The sequence below is a fragment of the Salmo salar genome, chromosome 11 (genome assembly GCF_965601325.2).
Source record: "Salmo salar chromosome 11, fSalSal1, whole genome shotgun sequence".
NCBI lineage: Eukaryota > Metazoa > Chordata > Actinopteri > Salmoniformes > Salmonidae > Salmo > Salmo salar.
In genome coordinates this window covers 103410013-103423735 of record NC_138301.1, presented here as the reverse complement: position 1 = coordinate 103423735, position 13723 = coordinate 103410013, and the positions used below count along the sequence as shown (strand labels likewise).

The 13723-nt window shown below is 43.9% G+C and overlaps 1 protein-coding gene across 1 annotated transcript in view; it reads left to right on the top strand.

The window, feature by feature from the left end:
* Positions 1 to 8044, top strand: part of LOC106563170 (fibroblast growth factor 11) — a 77763-nt gene extending 69719 nt beyond the window's left edge. The window contains exons 4-5 of the mRNA XM_014128475.3: positions 5478 to 5676; positions 5823 to 8044. Of these exons, the coding sequence (XP_013983950.1) occupies positions 5478 to 5676; positions 5823 to 6013 (390 nt within the window). The 3' untranslated portion in view covers positions 6014 to 8044. The remainder of the gene's footprint in view (positions 1 to 5477; positions 5677 to 5822) is intronic.
* Positions 8045 to 13723: the final 5679 nt, after the last annotated feature.

Genomic DNA, 13723 nt, shown 5'->3' with positions numbered 1-13723 from the left:
ATCTAGATATTCAAAATACATATGTTTTTTTAGGTACGGTTTTAACTTGAGCACTGCTGTGCGAGGGAGAGAGGCTGACGCTCTATTGCTGCAGCTGTGAAGGGGCCGGTGTGTGTGAGATGGGAGGAGCAGACAGAGGGAGAGATGCAGTAGCCAAGGCAACTTGGCTACAGCCAAGACTAGCTAACTTTGTATCATCCCATACAGTATAACAGTGCCTGTCTTGACTCTTTGATTGGCAAACATAAACAACAAGCTACACATGTGAAGGCTACCGGGCGGCTACCGGTCTTTTAATGGGGCGCATGTCATAAAACCTACATAGAAAAGTTTGTTGTTTTATTACATTTATAATTTTAAATGTCATGGTATATCTTTGTATGTAATAATGTCACATTGACATTTTAACTTAATTTAGAAACAGCTTTTTCAGTGTTAAAATAGGCCTCAAATTAACCTCTTACATCTAGACGTTCCGCTAGCGGAACACCTGCTCCAATATCCAATGATGGGCGTGGCGCAAACTCCTCTAAAATCCGAAAACTTCCATTTTTCAAACATATGACTATTTTACAGCATTTTAAAGACAAGACTCTCGTTAATCTAACCACACTGTCCGATTTCAAAAAGGCTTTACAGCGAAAGCAAAACATTAGATTATGTCAGCAGAGTACCCAGCCAGAAATAATCAGACACCCATTTTTCAAGCTAGCATATAATGTCACAAAAAACAAAACCACAGCTAAATGCAGCACTAACCTTTGATGATCTTCATCAGATGACAACCCTAGGACATTATGTTATACAATGCATGCATGTTTTGTTCAATCAAGTTCATATTTATATCAAAAACCAGCTTTTTTACATTAGCATGTGACGTTCAGAACTAGCATACCCCCCGCAAACATCCGGTGAATTTACTAAATTACTCACGATAAACGTTCACAAAAAACATAACAATTATTTTAAGAATTATAGATACAGAACTCCTCTATGCACTCGATATGTCCGATTTTAAAATAGCTTTTCGGTGAAAGCACATTTTGCAATATTCTCAGTAGATAGCCCAGCCATCACGGCTAGCCATTTAGACACCGACCAAGTTTAGCCCTGACCAAACTCCAATTTACTATTACAAAAGTTTGATTACCTTTGGTGTTCTTCGTCAGAATGCACTCCCAGGACTGCTACTTCAATAACAAATGTTGGTTTGGTTCAAAATAATCCATAGTTATATCCAAACAGCGGCGTTTTGTTCGTGCGTTCAAGACACTATCCGAAGTGTAAATAAGGGTCACGAGCATGGCGCAATTCGTGACAAAAGATTTCTAAATATTCCATTAATGTACTTCGAAGCATGTCAACCGCTGTTTAAAATCAATTTTTATGGCATTTTTCTCGTAAAAAAGCGATAATATTCCGACCGGGAATCTGCGTTTAGGTAAACAGACGAAAGAAAACAAAGCATTCGGTCGACGCAGGCACGAGCCTGAGTCTCACAGTACTGTAACCAGCCACTACCCAAACGCGCTACTTTTTTTTCAGCCAGAGCCTGCAAAGCCACGATTCAGCTTTTTGCCGCCTTCTGAGAGCCCATGGGAGCCGTAGGAAGTGTCACGTAACAGCAGAGATCCTCTGTAATGGATAGAGATAATCAAGAAGGGCAAGAAATTGTCAGACAGGGCACTTCCTGCAAGGAATCTTCTCAGGTTTTGGCCTGCCAAATGAGTTCTGTTATACTCACAGACACCATTCAAACAGTTTTAGAAACTTTGGAGTGTTTTCTATCCAAAGCTAATAATTATATGCATATTCTAGTTTCTGGGCAGGAGTAATAATCAGATTAAATCGGGTACGTTTTTTATCCGGCTGTGAAAATACTGCCCCCTAGCCATAACAGGTTAAAAGCGGGATAGAACTCTCACACTATGAACCTGCATGAATGGACCTCGGCTGGAGAAGAGGTACCAGTTACACCAATTGATCTGAAAGGTTGTGTAAACATTGTTAGGTGTAGCTAGTAGCTACCTGGTGTGCTAGCCCCTGGTCTGAGTCCCTGGTGTTAGGAGTTAAGCTTCCTGGAACAGGTAGAATAGATGTAATCAGACACAAGGGCTGGCTGAGGGAGAAGGAGGTAGAGGAGGAGAGAGGGGGAGGGGAAGGTAGGGATACTGCTTTGCATGATAAAGAGGTTCTACCCATCCTCAGGATTCTCTGCACGGACGCTGGATATTACCTCTCTCGCAGGCTTTCATTAGAATTCATTCTGGCTGGTGATGAAGGGAAAGGAACCCGCCTGAGTCAGTCAATAAGTCACCAGTGAAGGATGAGATTTTTATTTCATTTTATACTTTAGTCCAGGCACACATCTTTAAATGAAAATGTCCCCCTTCTGCACTTAAAAAGGGTGACCCTCCCTGTCAGGTTCCACACACACCCAGGAGTTATTTACTCAACTGGTTCTTAAGGTGGGCTCAAAGGTAGAGGCTAAATCAGTGGAAGTTTGAAGGTCAAGTCGTGGGGAGTCCTCTACCATCCTGCAAAGATAGATAGTGGGTTACCTTGAGGCTGAGTCATGGATTAAAGGCATGGTAATTACAGAAACTAGGCTGTGTGAGTTAGATATACTGTAGCAGCCATGGTAGCTGAGTTGGGGGTTATCAGGATGATTAGTTCAGGGGTTTAGCAGTCAGTTATGATCAGGGTAATTCCTCTCTGCTGACATCTTGCCAGGAATCCTCAGGAGACGCCTGGCTAAAGAATGCTGTTAGATAGATGTTATAATGAGGAAGTGGGTTATCATAAGGATCATTCCACAGAATTCATCAAGGATTATCAACATGGTAATGTTCAGAAGTTGCCTTGTGGGTTTTTCTGAAGGTATAATTTCCGAGAGCGAAGTTTGTTACCATGAGGGTCATTTCAGAATTGAAAGTAATCTAGTTCTTCGTGATGGGTTATAATGCCTGGTGATGATCAGAGGTTTAGTTTTGGGTTATGGTGACACAGAGGTCAGTGGTGGGGTCCTGGGTTATGGTGATTGGAGACTCATTGAAAATTCCTTCGTGCACTGCTTTCCCCTGCAGGTCCAGGGGAGCAGGCCTCTCTTGCCCAGACATTCTCTCTCCCTACCTCTCCTTCTCTCCTTACCTCTCCCGCTCTCTCTCCCTACCTCCCTACATCGCTCTCCCTCTCTTCCTACCTCTCCCTCTCTCTCCCTACCTCCCTACATCCCTCTCTCTCTCTCCCTCTCTCCCTATCTCTCCCTCTCTCTCCCTACCTCCCTACATCTCACTCTCTCTTCCTCTCTCCCTACCTCTCTACCTCTCCCTCTCTCGTTTCCTCTCTCCCTCTCCTCCAGCCTGATTAATAATGAATGAAGCAGATCATGTATTGATCTCCTCTGGTGTGTGTGAGTGCAGCTGAAGATATCAGACTTGTCAGAAGATCTATAAATAACTCTGTGATGTAGAGGTGGAATGTGCCTATAGGTAAGCAGGGCTGGGATGGTACCGGGGTACGATAGAGAACAGGGGTGGGGCTGGGGTGGTCTGGAGGTACGATAGAGAACAGGGGTGGGGCTGGGGTGGTCTGGAGGTACGATAGAGAACAGGGGTGGGGCTGGGGTGGTCTGGAGGTACGATAGAGAACAGGGGTGGGGCTGGGGTGGTCTGGAGGTACGATAGAGAACAGGGGTGGGGCTGGGGTGGTCCTCGAGGTACGATAGAGAACAGGGGTGGGGCTGGGGTGGTCTGGAGGATACGATAGAGAACAGGGTGGGGCTGGGATGGTACCGGGGTACAATAGAGAACAGGGGTGGGGCTGGGGTGGTCTGGAGGTACGATAGAGAACAGGGGTGGGGCTGGGGTGGTCTGGAGGTACGATAGAGAACAGGGGAGGGCTGGGGTGGTACCGGGGTACGATAGAGGACAGGGGTGGGGCTGGGGTGGTCTGGAGGTACGATAGAGAACAGGGGTGGGGCTGGGGTGGTCTGGAGGTACGATAGAGAACAGGGGTGGGGCTGAGGTGGTACAGGGGGTACGATAGAGAACAGGGGTGGGGCTGGGGTGGTCTGGAGGTACGACAGAGAAGAGGGGTGGGGCTGGGGTGGTACAGGGGGTACGACAGAGAAGAGGGGTGGGGCTGGGGTGGTACAGGGGGTACGATTGAGAAGAGGGGTGGGGCTGGGGTGGTACAGGGGGTACGATAGAGAAGAGGGGTGGGGCTGGGGTGGTACAGGGGGTACGATAGAGAAGAGGGGTGGGGCTGGGGTGGTACAGGGGGTACGATAGAGAAGAGGGGTGGGGCTGAGGTGGTACAGGGAGTACGATAGAGAAGAGGGGTGGGGCTGGGGTGGTACAGGGGGTACGACAGAGAATAGGGGTGGGGCTGAGGTGGTACAGGGGGTACGATAGAGAATAAGGGTGGGGGGGGGGGGGGGGGGGGTATGGTACCATGTGTAGACGCAGCACGTGATTGGCTTTCCCAGACATGCATGCCACAGCACCTTGAAGGTGAGGGGTGATGATCTGTGTATGTGTGACCATGGAGCTCCTTCATCCCTGATGAGTCCTCCATCTCCACCAGTCTCCCTAAGTCACAGAGAAAGTATCCAGTCAGCTGTTTCTGCCCTGCTGCTCTCACTAAATCAATCATGCAGATTGGGTTTGCTCTCTGACAGGGGAAGGACCCTGATGGTGACTAAGAGAGATGTATACCTGTCGCTAGTGGTTACAATCACCAGGCAACATTCTGCAGGGTTTAATGGTCCTTATGTCAGTGCTAGAGGTAGGAGGGTTAAGCACTGGTGTGGGTACTGGAGATATGTGCTAACAGCCAATAACTGGGTTCTAACTGTTGGAAAGATTTAACTTTGGAGGGCGTGGGTGCTGCTGTGTGTTCACTGTCACCTAGTAGGACAGTGTGAATGCTCTGGGTTGAATTTTGGAATTTGAAGGTTGAAAGTGACTTCCATTTCTTCTGCCTCTGAACTTTCATGTACTTCCAAAATAACTTAATGTGTGTATATTTGTTAATTTGCATACTATGTGTTTGTATTTGTAGGTGGATTTTCCAGTGGTTTCTCTCTTCCTCTGTACCTTAGGGGGCTGTGTTAAGTTTGTACCACTGATGCTATCATTTCATGCCTCACTATGAGTGAAATCACTCCACAATCTTCTTCCCAAAGACCAGGATGTTCTTGCTTTCAAAGAAACATGAATACACATAGAATCCCAGCTTTCCCTTCGATTCCCCTTAGACACAACTTTCATAATTCATCTGTTTTTCACTGAGCTTGTGCGTGCATGCGTACAGTATGTGTGAGCACATACTATGCATACATTTGTATAAACGTCTGTTTGTGTTTCAGGGTTGGCTGAATGTGTACAGCAGTTCCTCTCATGATGTTTGTTTTAGTTTGCTTGTTTGTTTGTTAATGTGACAGTCTCTTTCTCTCTCTCTATCCTTCTCTTTAGGAACACTTCACTCCAGAGTGTAAGTTCAAAGAGAGTGTGTTTGAGAACTACTACGTGACGTACTCCTCCATGCTCTACAGACAGAGCCAGTCGGGCCGCTCCTGGTATATCGGTATCAACCGCGACGGACAAGTCATGAAGGGCAATCGGGTGAAGAAGACCAAAGGTGCTGCACACTTCCTGCCTAAGGTTCTAGAAGGTTGGTCACATGCCCTCCTGTCCACGCTGTGCTGAATGTTTTACTAAACAGGGATATATCAGAAACGTATAAAGTTATTATAGACGTTGCATGATGCTTATGTTCACCATTGGACACTTCAACTGTTTCTCTTATCTGCCCCACAGTTGCCATGTATAAGGAGCCATCGCTACACGAGCTAGTCAACGAAGAGAAAGAGAAAGAGCAAGAAAAAGAGAAAGAGAAAGAAGGCCCTGCCCGGAAGACAGTGAAGACGTCAGAAGAACGTCATGAAAGAACTTTCTCCATCAAGATCTGCAGGAAAGAAAAAAAAGCCCCCAAGGCTGATGCCTCGTAGCACAGGGGACTGATGGTGGGGGAGGGGCAGCAGTGACACTGAGAACTTAATAGGGACTTAATCGCCCATCATGCACTTGGGCTGGCTGGAGGAATGGCCCCCTTTCGCTAGAAGTGCACTGGGCTACACCATGATGAAGTGTCAGGGGTCAACAGCCCATCAGGTCTGGGTCTCGGAGGAATTCCTCTCACCTGCCACCAGAGAGGAAGATGGATTAGGGCCCAAGTCAGCACCACCACCCTTCCTCCCTGTCAATCACCTTTACCCCTTCTCCTCTAGCACAGTCACTACCAAAGGCACAGCCTGTATAATCTCTCTGTCATTCATCTACTGCCTTCCCATCACCTGTCCTAGTGTCCAGAAATCCCCTCCACTCGCGCTCACACTTTAATTTCTAATTGTTATATTTTCATGTGCGAGTGTGATTGTGTCTGTGTGTAAGAGAGAGGTGTGTAACAATAATCACTTCATGTCATCATAATTACTATTCTCGAGTCCACTCTTCTAATTAATGGCAATCACCGTGATGAAAGTGTGACTATGCCAGGCCTCCACCATCTGCCCACCTGCAAATCACACACCTCACAGCTGGAGGCGGGACATCAAAATGATGTTTTATTGGACAACATTGGGGGGATCTATTTCTATATGATAGCAGGGCTGTCTGTTGAACTGCAGTCAGCAAATCAATTTCAAAAAAGCCAAATCATCTGTTGAAAGAGACAAGTCAAGCAAGCCCTTTTGGGATCAGAGTTATATCTACAGGCTACAAGATTACCTTTTCTATCTCCCTCTTTCAAAGGTCATTTCTCTAACGATCAATCACAATGAGGAAGGTAATGATGGAGGGAACTGAAGAAGTTTATGATAATAAATCATGAGGATGATGATGATGATAATAATAATAATGAAAATTACAATGGTTACAGTGATTATGGTGATAATGATGATTCAACTACTGTATAACTTTGCAATAATCTCACAGACAGAAATTTCAGGGTATTCCATTATCTGAAGTGAATAGCCATTTGCCCTTCTGGAGCCATGAAAGCACCATGTCCAAAATACTATGAGAGCCCCGACTCGTACATGACTGCCATGTCTGGCCCACATAACAGTAGCCTGACAGAGATGATTTCAGTTTGTGTGCAGCAGGCTGACTCTGAGCATGTGAGAGAGTGATGGAGCTAAATACCCTCTGGGCCCAAAATGAGGCTATGTTATTATGATGTAACTCTTTGAAGGTTCTTTCCAGGGGTTTTTATGGAATACATCCATCATTGCTTGAATTATTCACCTACATTTATGTAAAATGTTCTAACTAGTCTCTGCAATATTTGTACAGTTTTGAGTCTCTTTAAGAGCTGGGCTGTGTTAAAAGAGAAAGTCAGCTTTTTTGCAAGTGTGTGAGATAGTTACTGAGTGAGTGGTTATGAATGCACCTGCTTAAAAATCTCCCAATTTGCCAGCCTCCCTAACTCAGCTTGTGGTGCTCTTTTTTGTTGACCATAATGCACCAAAATACAGTATTTCAGAGAAATGTTAAGGATTGGATTTAAAGGAATGCTACTGTGTTAAATTGATTAGATTCTCTGTCACCTGAAAGGTAATGCTAGTGATTGTTCAGTGTATCCTTTGCTTGGCAACTGTTGTCGACATAAAGCCGAGTTTAAAGCTGACATCAAAGCCTGAGGAGGCTCTGAGCTGGAGCACCTACTTACTATTCTACAGACGTCTCACTCCTTATCCACTCACCAGCCTTATCAAATCACCACAGAGGAATCCACTCGCAAATATGGATTTCTTTGTGTGCGTGGCTGTGTGTGATTGTGTTCTTCCCCCAGTGTAGCGATGTTTGTGGGAATGTGTGAGTTTATTTTGGGAGTGCATTGTGTGTGTATGCCTGTGTGCATGTGTGGGTTTGTGTGCGTGCGTGCGTTTGTTTGTTTGTTTGTTTGTTTGTTTGTTTGTTTGTTTGTTTGTTTGTTTGTGTGTGTGTGTGTGTGTGTGTGTGTGTGTGTGTGTGTGTGTGTGTGTGTGTGTGGTGTGTGTGTGTGTGTGTGTGTGTGTGTTGAGTGGGAGGTGACTTCTGCAATGTACTTCATCCTGGACATAGGGCACTGGGAGGGGTCTCTTTGTGATGTCCTTCTCTGGGGAGGTGACATTTGTGGGGCAAATGGCCACCTTTCAAACACAGCACTGTCACGGTATTGTTATTGGCCTGAGAGTGCTGCAGGTATCACTGGGCAATAACATCTAAAACAAATTGTGGACAACAGCACAGCACAACATACACAGGAACAGCCCAGTGCACAGAAGGTTGCTTTCTAGGCATGGGGATATGTACAGTAAAATGCCGAAAGGCATTTCTGACCTTGTACATAGCAGCGTAGCATGTTCCTGCCATGGCGACTATGCTGTTAGAGTGAGCTAGCATGCCATTGTATATTACAGAGCAACACTGCACTGACCTTCTTTAATATCCAGCCAACGTGGAGACTTATACCACTGTCTCTTGGAGAATTCCGCTTAGAAAAAGCCAGTCGCAGTGGACTGCCTTTAAATATGTTGACCAACATTACAGAAGATGAAGAATGCACACAGAGAGGGAGAATAGATACAAATGTTCCAGAATGTACAGACTGTGAGATGGATGTTTTCTGCATGTTATTAAGGATGAGAGTATGTCTGAGATGGTCAAGAGCAGTGGATCCCAAACCTTTTATAGTCCCGTACCCCTTCAAACATTCAACCTCCAGCTGCGTCAGGGTCAGCGCACTCTCAAATGTTGTTTTTTGCCATCATTGTAAGCCTGAAACACACAAACTATACGATACATTTATTAAACATAAGAATGAGTGTGAGTTTTTGTCACAACCCGGCTCGTGGGAAGAGACAAAGAGCTCTTATAGGACCAGGGCACAAATAATAATAATCTATCATTTTGCTCTTTATTTAACCATCTTACATAAAACCTTATTTGTTAATGTAAAATTGTGAATAACTCACCACAGGTTAATGAGAAAGGATGCACATAACTCTGCAATGTTGGGTTGTATTGGAAAGAGTCTCAGTCTTAAATCATATCCCACACTGTGCCTGTATTTAGTTTAGTTTTCATGCTAGTGAGGGCTGAGTATCCACTCTCACATTAGGTACATGGTTGCAAAGGGCATCAGTGTCTTAACAGCGCGATTTGCCAAGGCAGGATACTCTGAGCGCAGCCAAATCCAGAAATCTGACAGTGGCTTCTGATTTAAATTAAATTTTCACAGAACCGCTTGTTGCAATTTCGGTGAGGCTCTCTTGTTCAGATATCAGTAAGTGGACTGGAGGCAGGGCATGAAAGGGAATAATGAATCCAGTTGTTTGTGTCATTCGTTTCAGGAAGGTACCTGTTTAATTGCTCACCCAACTCACTCAGGTGCTTCGCTATATCACATTTGACATTGTTCGTAAGCTTGAGTTCATTTGCACACAACAAATCATACAATGATGGAAAGATCTGTGTGTTGTCCTTGTTATTGCAGACAGAGAAGAGCTCCAACTTCTTAATCATAGTCTCAATTTTGTCCTGCACAATGAATATAGTTGTGGAGAGTCCCTGTAATCCTAGATTCAGATCATTCAGACAAGAAAAAAACAACACCCAGACAGGCTAGTCGTGTGAGAAACTCGTCATCATGCACGAGGTCAGACAAGTGAAAATTATGGTCAGTATAGAAAACTTTAAGCTTGTCACTCAATTAAAAAAAACGTGTCAATACTTTGCCCCTTAATTACCAGTGTACTTCTGTATGCTGTAAAAGCGTTACATTGTCGCTGCCCATATCATTGCATAGTGCAGAAAATACACAAGACAAAGTTTTAACAAAGTTAAACATTTTCACTGTAGTGTCCAAAACGTCTTTCAAGCTGTCAGGCATTCCCGTGGCAGCTGGAGCCTCTCGCTGGTTGCTGCAGTGTACCCAAGTGGCGTCGGGAGCAACTGATTGCACGCCCGTTACCACTCCACTATGTCTCCCTGTCATGGCTTTTGCACCATCAGTACAGATACCAACACATCTTGATCACCAAAGTCCATTTGATGTCACAAAGCTGTCCAGTACTTTAAAAATATCCTCTCCTGTTGTCCTGCTTTCCAGTGGTTTGCAGAAGAGGATGTCTCCTTAATTGACCCCCCATAAACATAAAGGACATATTCCAGGAGCTGTGCCAGGCCCACCCACATCTGTTAACTCATCCAGCTGTAATGCATAGAATTTCACTGGCTTGTATGTGAAGCAGTAATTGTTTCAAAACATCTCCTGCCATGTCACTGATGCGTCATGAAACAGTGTTGTTTGATGAAGTAATTGTCTGTATAGTTTTTTTTTGCCTTTTCCCCCAGCATTGTCCCAGCCATATCCGTGGCTGCAGGAAGAATTAAGTCCTCCACAATAGTATGGGGCTTGCCTGTCCTAGCCACTCGGTAGCTCACTGTTTTAATTCTCGCTCAAAAAACTCTTGTGGCTTATTTTTCAAATTGGCATGTTTGCGCAAGTGTGAAGGTTTCATCGAGTTGTGAGATAGTACTTTTGCACATATAACACACTGTGGCTGAGGAATGGCACTACACCCAATATATGTGAACCCCAAATCAATGTAGTTCTCATCATATTTGTGCCTCTTCGATGGTCCAACGTCACTGTCTGTTGTTCGGTGCTTTTCCGGGTAAGGGTGCAGTAGCTCTTCGGGTACATCAGATTCACAACTGTCAGTGTCCATGCTAGCTGGGCTAACAACAAATGTAGAATTACTGATGCTAACATTGGATGTGCTCGTGGAAGCTTTTTTTTAACCATTTATCCATTTTCGTTCAAACGGAATGAGCAGCAGCTACATTTGGCTACATTTGGCTACATACGGACCGTTAGTGGAATTCCCACGAGAGAGTAACGGTTAATGTGATTGGATGTTAATTATTTGACTAGGCTACCTGTATTTGCAGTGAAAAAAATCCCACCGAAATGTATAGCCCCGTTGGAAAATATAAATGGACTGTTTGAAAATGTGAAGCTCGCTTTTCATTTTTTTATTAAAATATGTATATATATTTATTTATAAATATATTGCCCCAGTTTGGGAATACCTGGTCTAGAGAATGTTCTAAGAGGATCAGAGTATGTAGGCAGTCGTTGAGATATAGTCATGTTCTAAAATATCAAGCTTGTTTTGGTCGTGATGTTCATTATCGGAGAAGGTTCTGTGGTTAGGCTTAATATTAGGGACTGAGCGTTCTTTGCTGATTTATAATGTATGAGGAAGAAACTGTATTAGTTCGGAGATAGAATGTGAGACAGAAAGTTCAATAGTTCTGAGATAGAATGTGAGACAGAGAAAGTAATGTGAGACAGAGAAAGTTCAATAGTTCTGAGATAGAATGTGAGACAGAGAAAGTTCAATAGTTCTGAGATAAAATGTGAGACAGAGAAAGTTCAATAGTTCTGAGATAAAATGTGAGACAGAGAAAGTTCAATAGTTCTGAGATAGAATGTGAGACAGAAAGTTCAATAGTTCTGAGATAGAATGTGAGACAGAAAGTTCAATAGTTCTGAGATAAAATGTGAGACAGTGAAAGTTCAATAGTTCTGAGACAGAATGTGAGACAGAGAAAGTTCAATAGTTCTGAGATAGAATGTGAGACAGAGAAAGTTCAATAGTTCTGAGATAGAATGTGAGACAGAGAAAGTTCAATAGTTCTGAGATAGAATGTGAGACAGAGGAAGTTCAGTTGTTCTGAGATAGAATGTGAGACAGAGAAAGTAGTGAGAAAGTAAGACAAAGTTGTGAGTTAGAATGTGAGACAGAGAAAGTCCACTAGTTCTGAGAATAAGAAGCAAAGAAAGGTCACTAGTTCTGATATAGAATGTGAGATGGAGAAAGTTCAATAGTTCTGAAATATAATGTGAGGCAGGGCTCTTAGGTTCTGATATTGAGAGTATGCCAGAGAGATCTTTACCTGGTTGAGGCAAAAATAAAAACACTGGTAGCGTTCGCCAGCTTAGAGTACTTAGCACCTCTGAACAGACTGCCAGCTGTAATTTTCAAACAGAGTGCAAACATGTAGAATCGCTGACTGCCGCCCACCATCAAGTGGTCCCTAAAACCAACCCGGCAAATGAACGGCAGATCAATATTTGGTGAGGTGTATGCCTAAGACAGAGCAGGTCCCATGAAGGGAGGGGTAGTGACATTGAGAATGTGGTTCACACATGCCCTCTCATATGTGCTTGGAAGTCACGCTTCATTTCCTGCTCAATCTCTCTGTTCTATGTGTCTACTGCCCAGTACCCTTCCCTCTAGCACACTATGTGTGTGTGTGTGTTTGTACATGTAGGTGTGTGTAAGAGTGACTGAGTGAGTGTAATGACCTACCTGTATGTGTGTGTGAGTGTGTGAGAGAGAAAAAGGAGAGAAAGAGAGAAGAAAAGATAGAAAAAGAGGGCATGAGAGTGACGATCAATAGACTCAATAAAAGCCAAGCTGGAGAGCAATAGCCTAGCGTTGAGAGCAATAATTTCCCTTAGGTGCAGAGGGGGGAGCAAACCATGTTTGTTGATAATGAACTCAGAGCAGTGTTGTCCGATTCCAACCTGTAAACTGGACAAAGTGGCCTCTTTCACAACAGCTGTGGAGGGAGATATTCTTCCATCTTATGGAACACTTTAGAGACCAACAGCCCAATAGAACTGGACCATTACCACTGGCCAGTGTGATCTGGCCATGCATTGAGCTGCCTGGTTTTTCTATACTTTACCGTCCTTTTCTGAGACAGTGGGGCCTTTGGTTGCAAAGTTCCAGGCACTTTGGTCCAAGTTTCTGGTTGGGAAAATCAGGGAATGTTTTCAAAGTTCACTGCTATAGAACTTCACTAGAGTGCACTCTAGATGTTTGAAGGACCTTGGTCTTAGGTTCTAATCAAAACTGGGGTCAAACGGGGAACACCACTCTCATAATACAAAGACAAAAGAGTGGCTAAACGTTATAATAATAATGAATGCTTATAGGGCTCTTCTGAAGGACTTGACTGTACTGCCAAGACCAAAGTCTGGCTTAACCATTGTGATTTAACAGGGATGTTTAAGGTATAGGGGCTGTCAGTCTACTGTACACAAATTGGATTTAGAACAAACTTACCCTTTGAATGGTGCTCTCCTGGCTCATTGTTTCATATAAATATTACTATATAGCTATGTCTGTATATAAAACAATATCTGTGAAATGTGAGGTCTTGTGTTGATATATTTTCAGAAAATATCTTGAAGAATGAATGTGATGAAAATGTTTCTTGTTGTGTTTTCTTTTGTTCTGCTTTGTCATGTTTTTCTGATTGAGACTTAAGGGAGGGAGGTTTTTGCAATCCTCCCTTCAGTGTGGTTTTGTAGGTGAACAAAAGTTTTGTGGTGGGGTGAAGTGGTAAGGACACTGGTTCATCATTCCCACAGAATGCTAAATGATGCACTCACTGAATCCTACAGTGTGATTGAGTTACACAGGGTGCAAGAGATTTAACACTAAACTGTAAATGTAGTCAGAGCAAAACAGTGCGTGGAAACATGCAAAGGGCCAGATAGATCTGGCCTCCTAAAGCCAGCACCTGTCTGTCAGTCCCTCCCGGATTCCGTGATCGCAAATCTTTTTGCAAAATCAAGAATTCCCTGCATATTA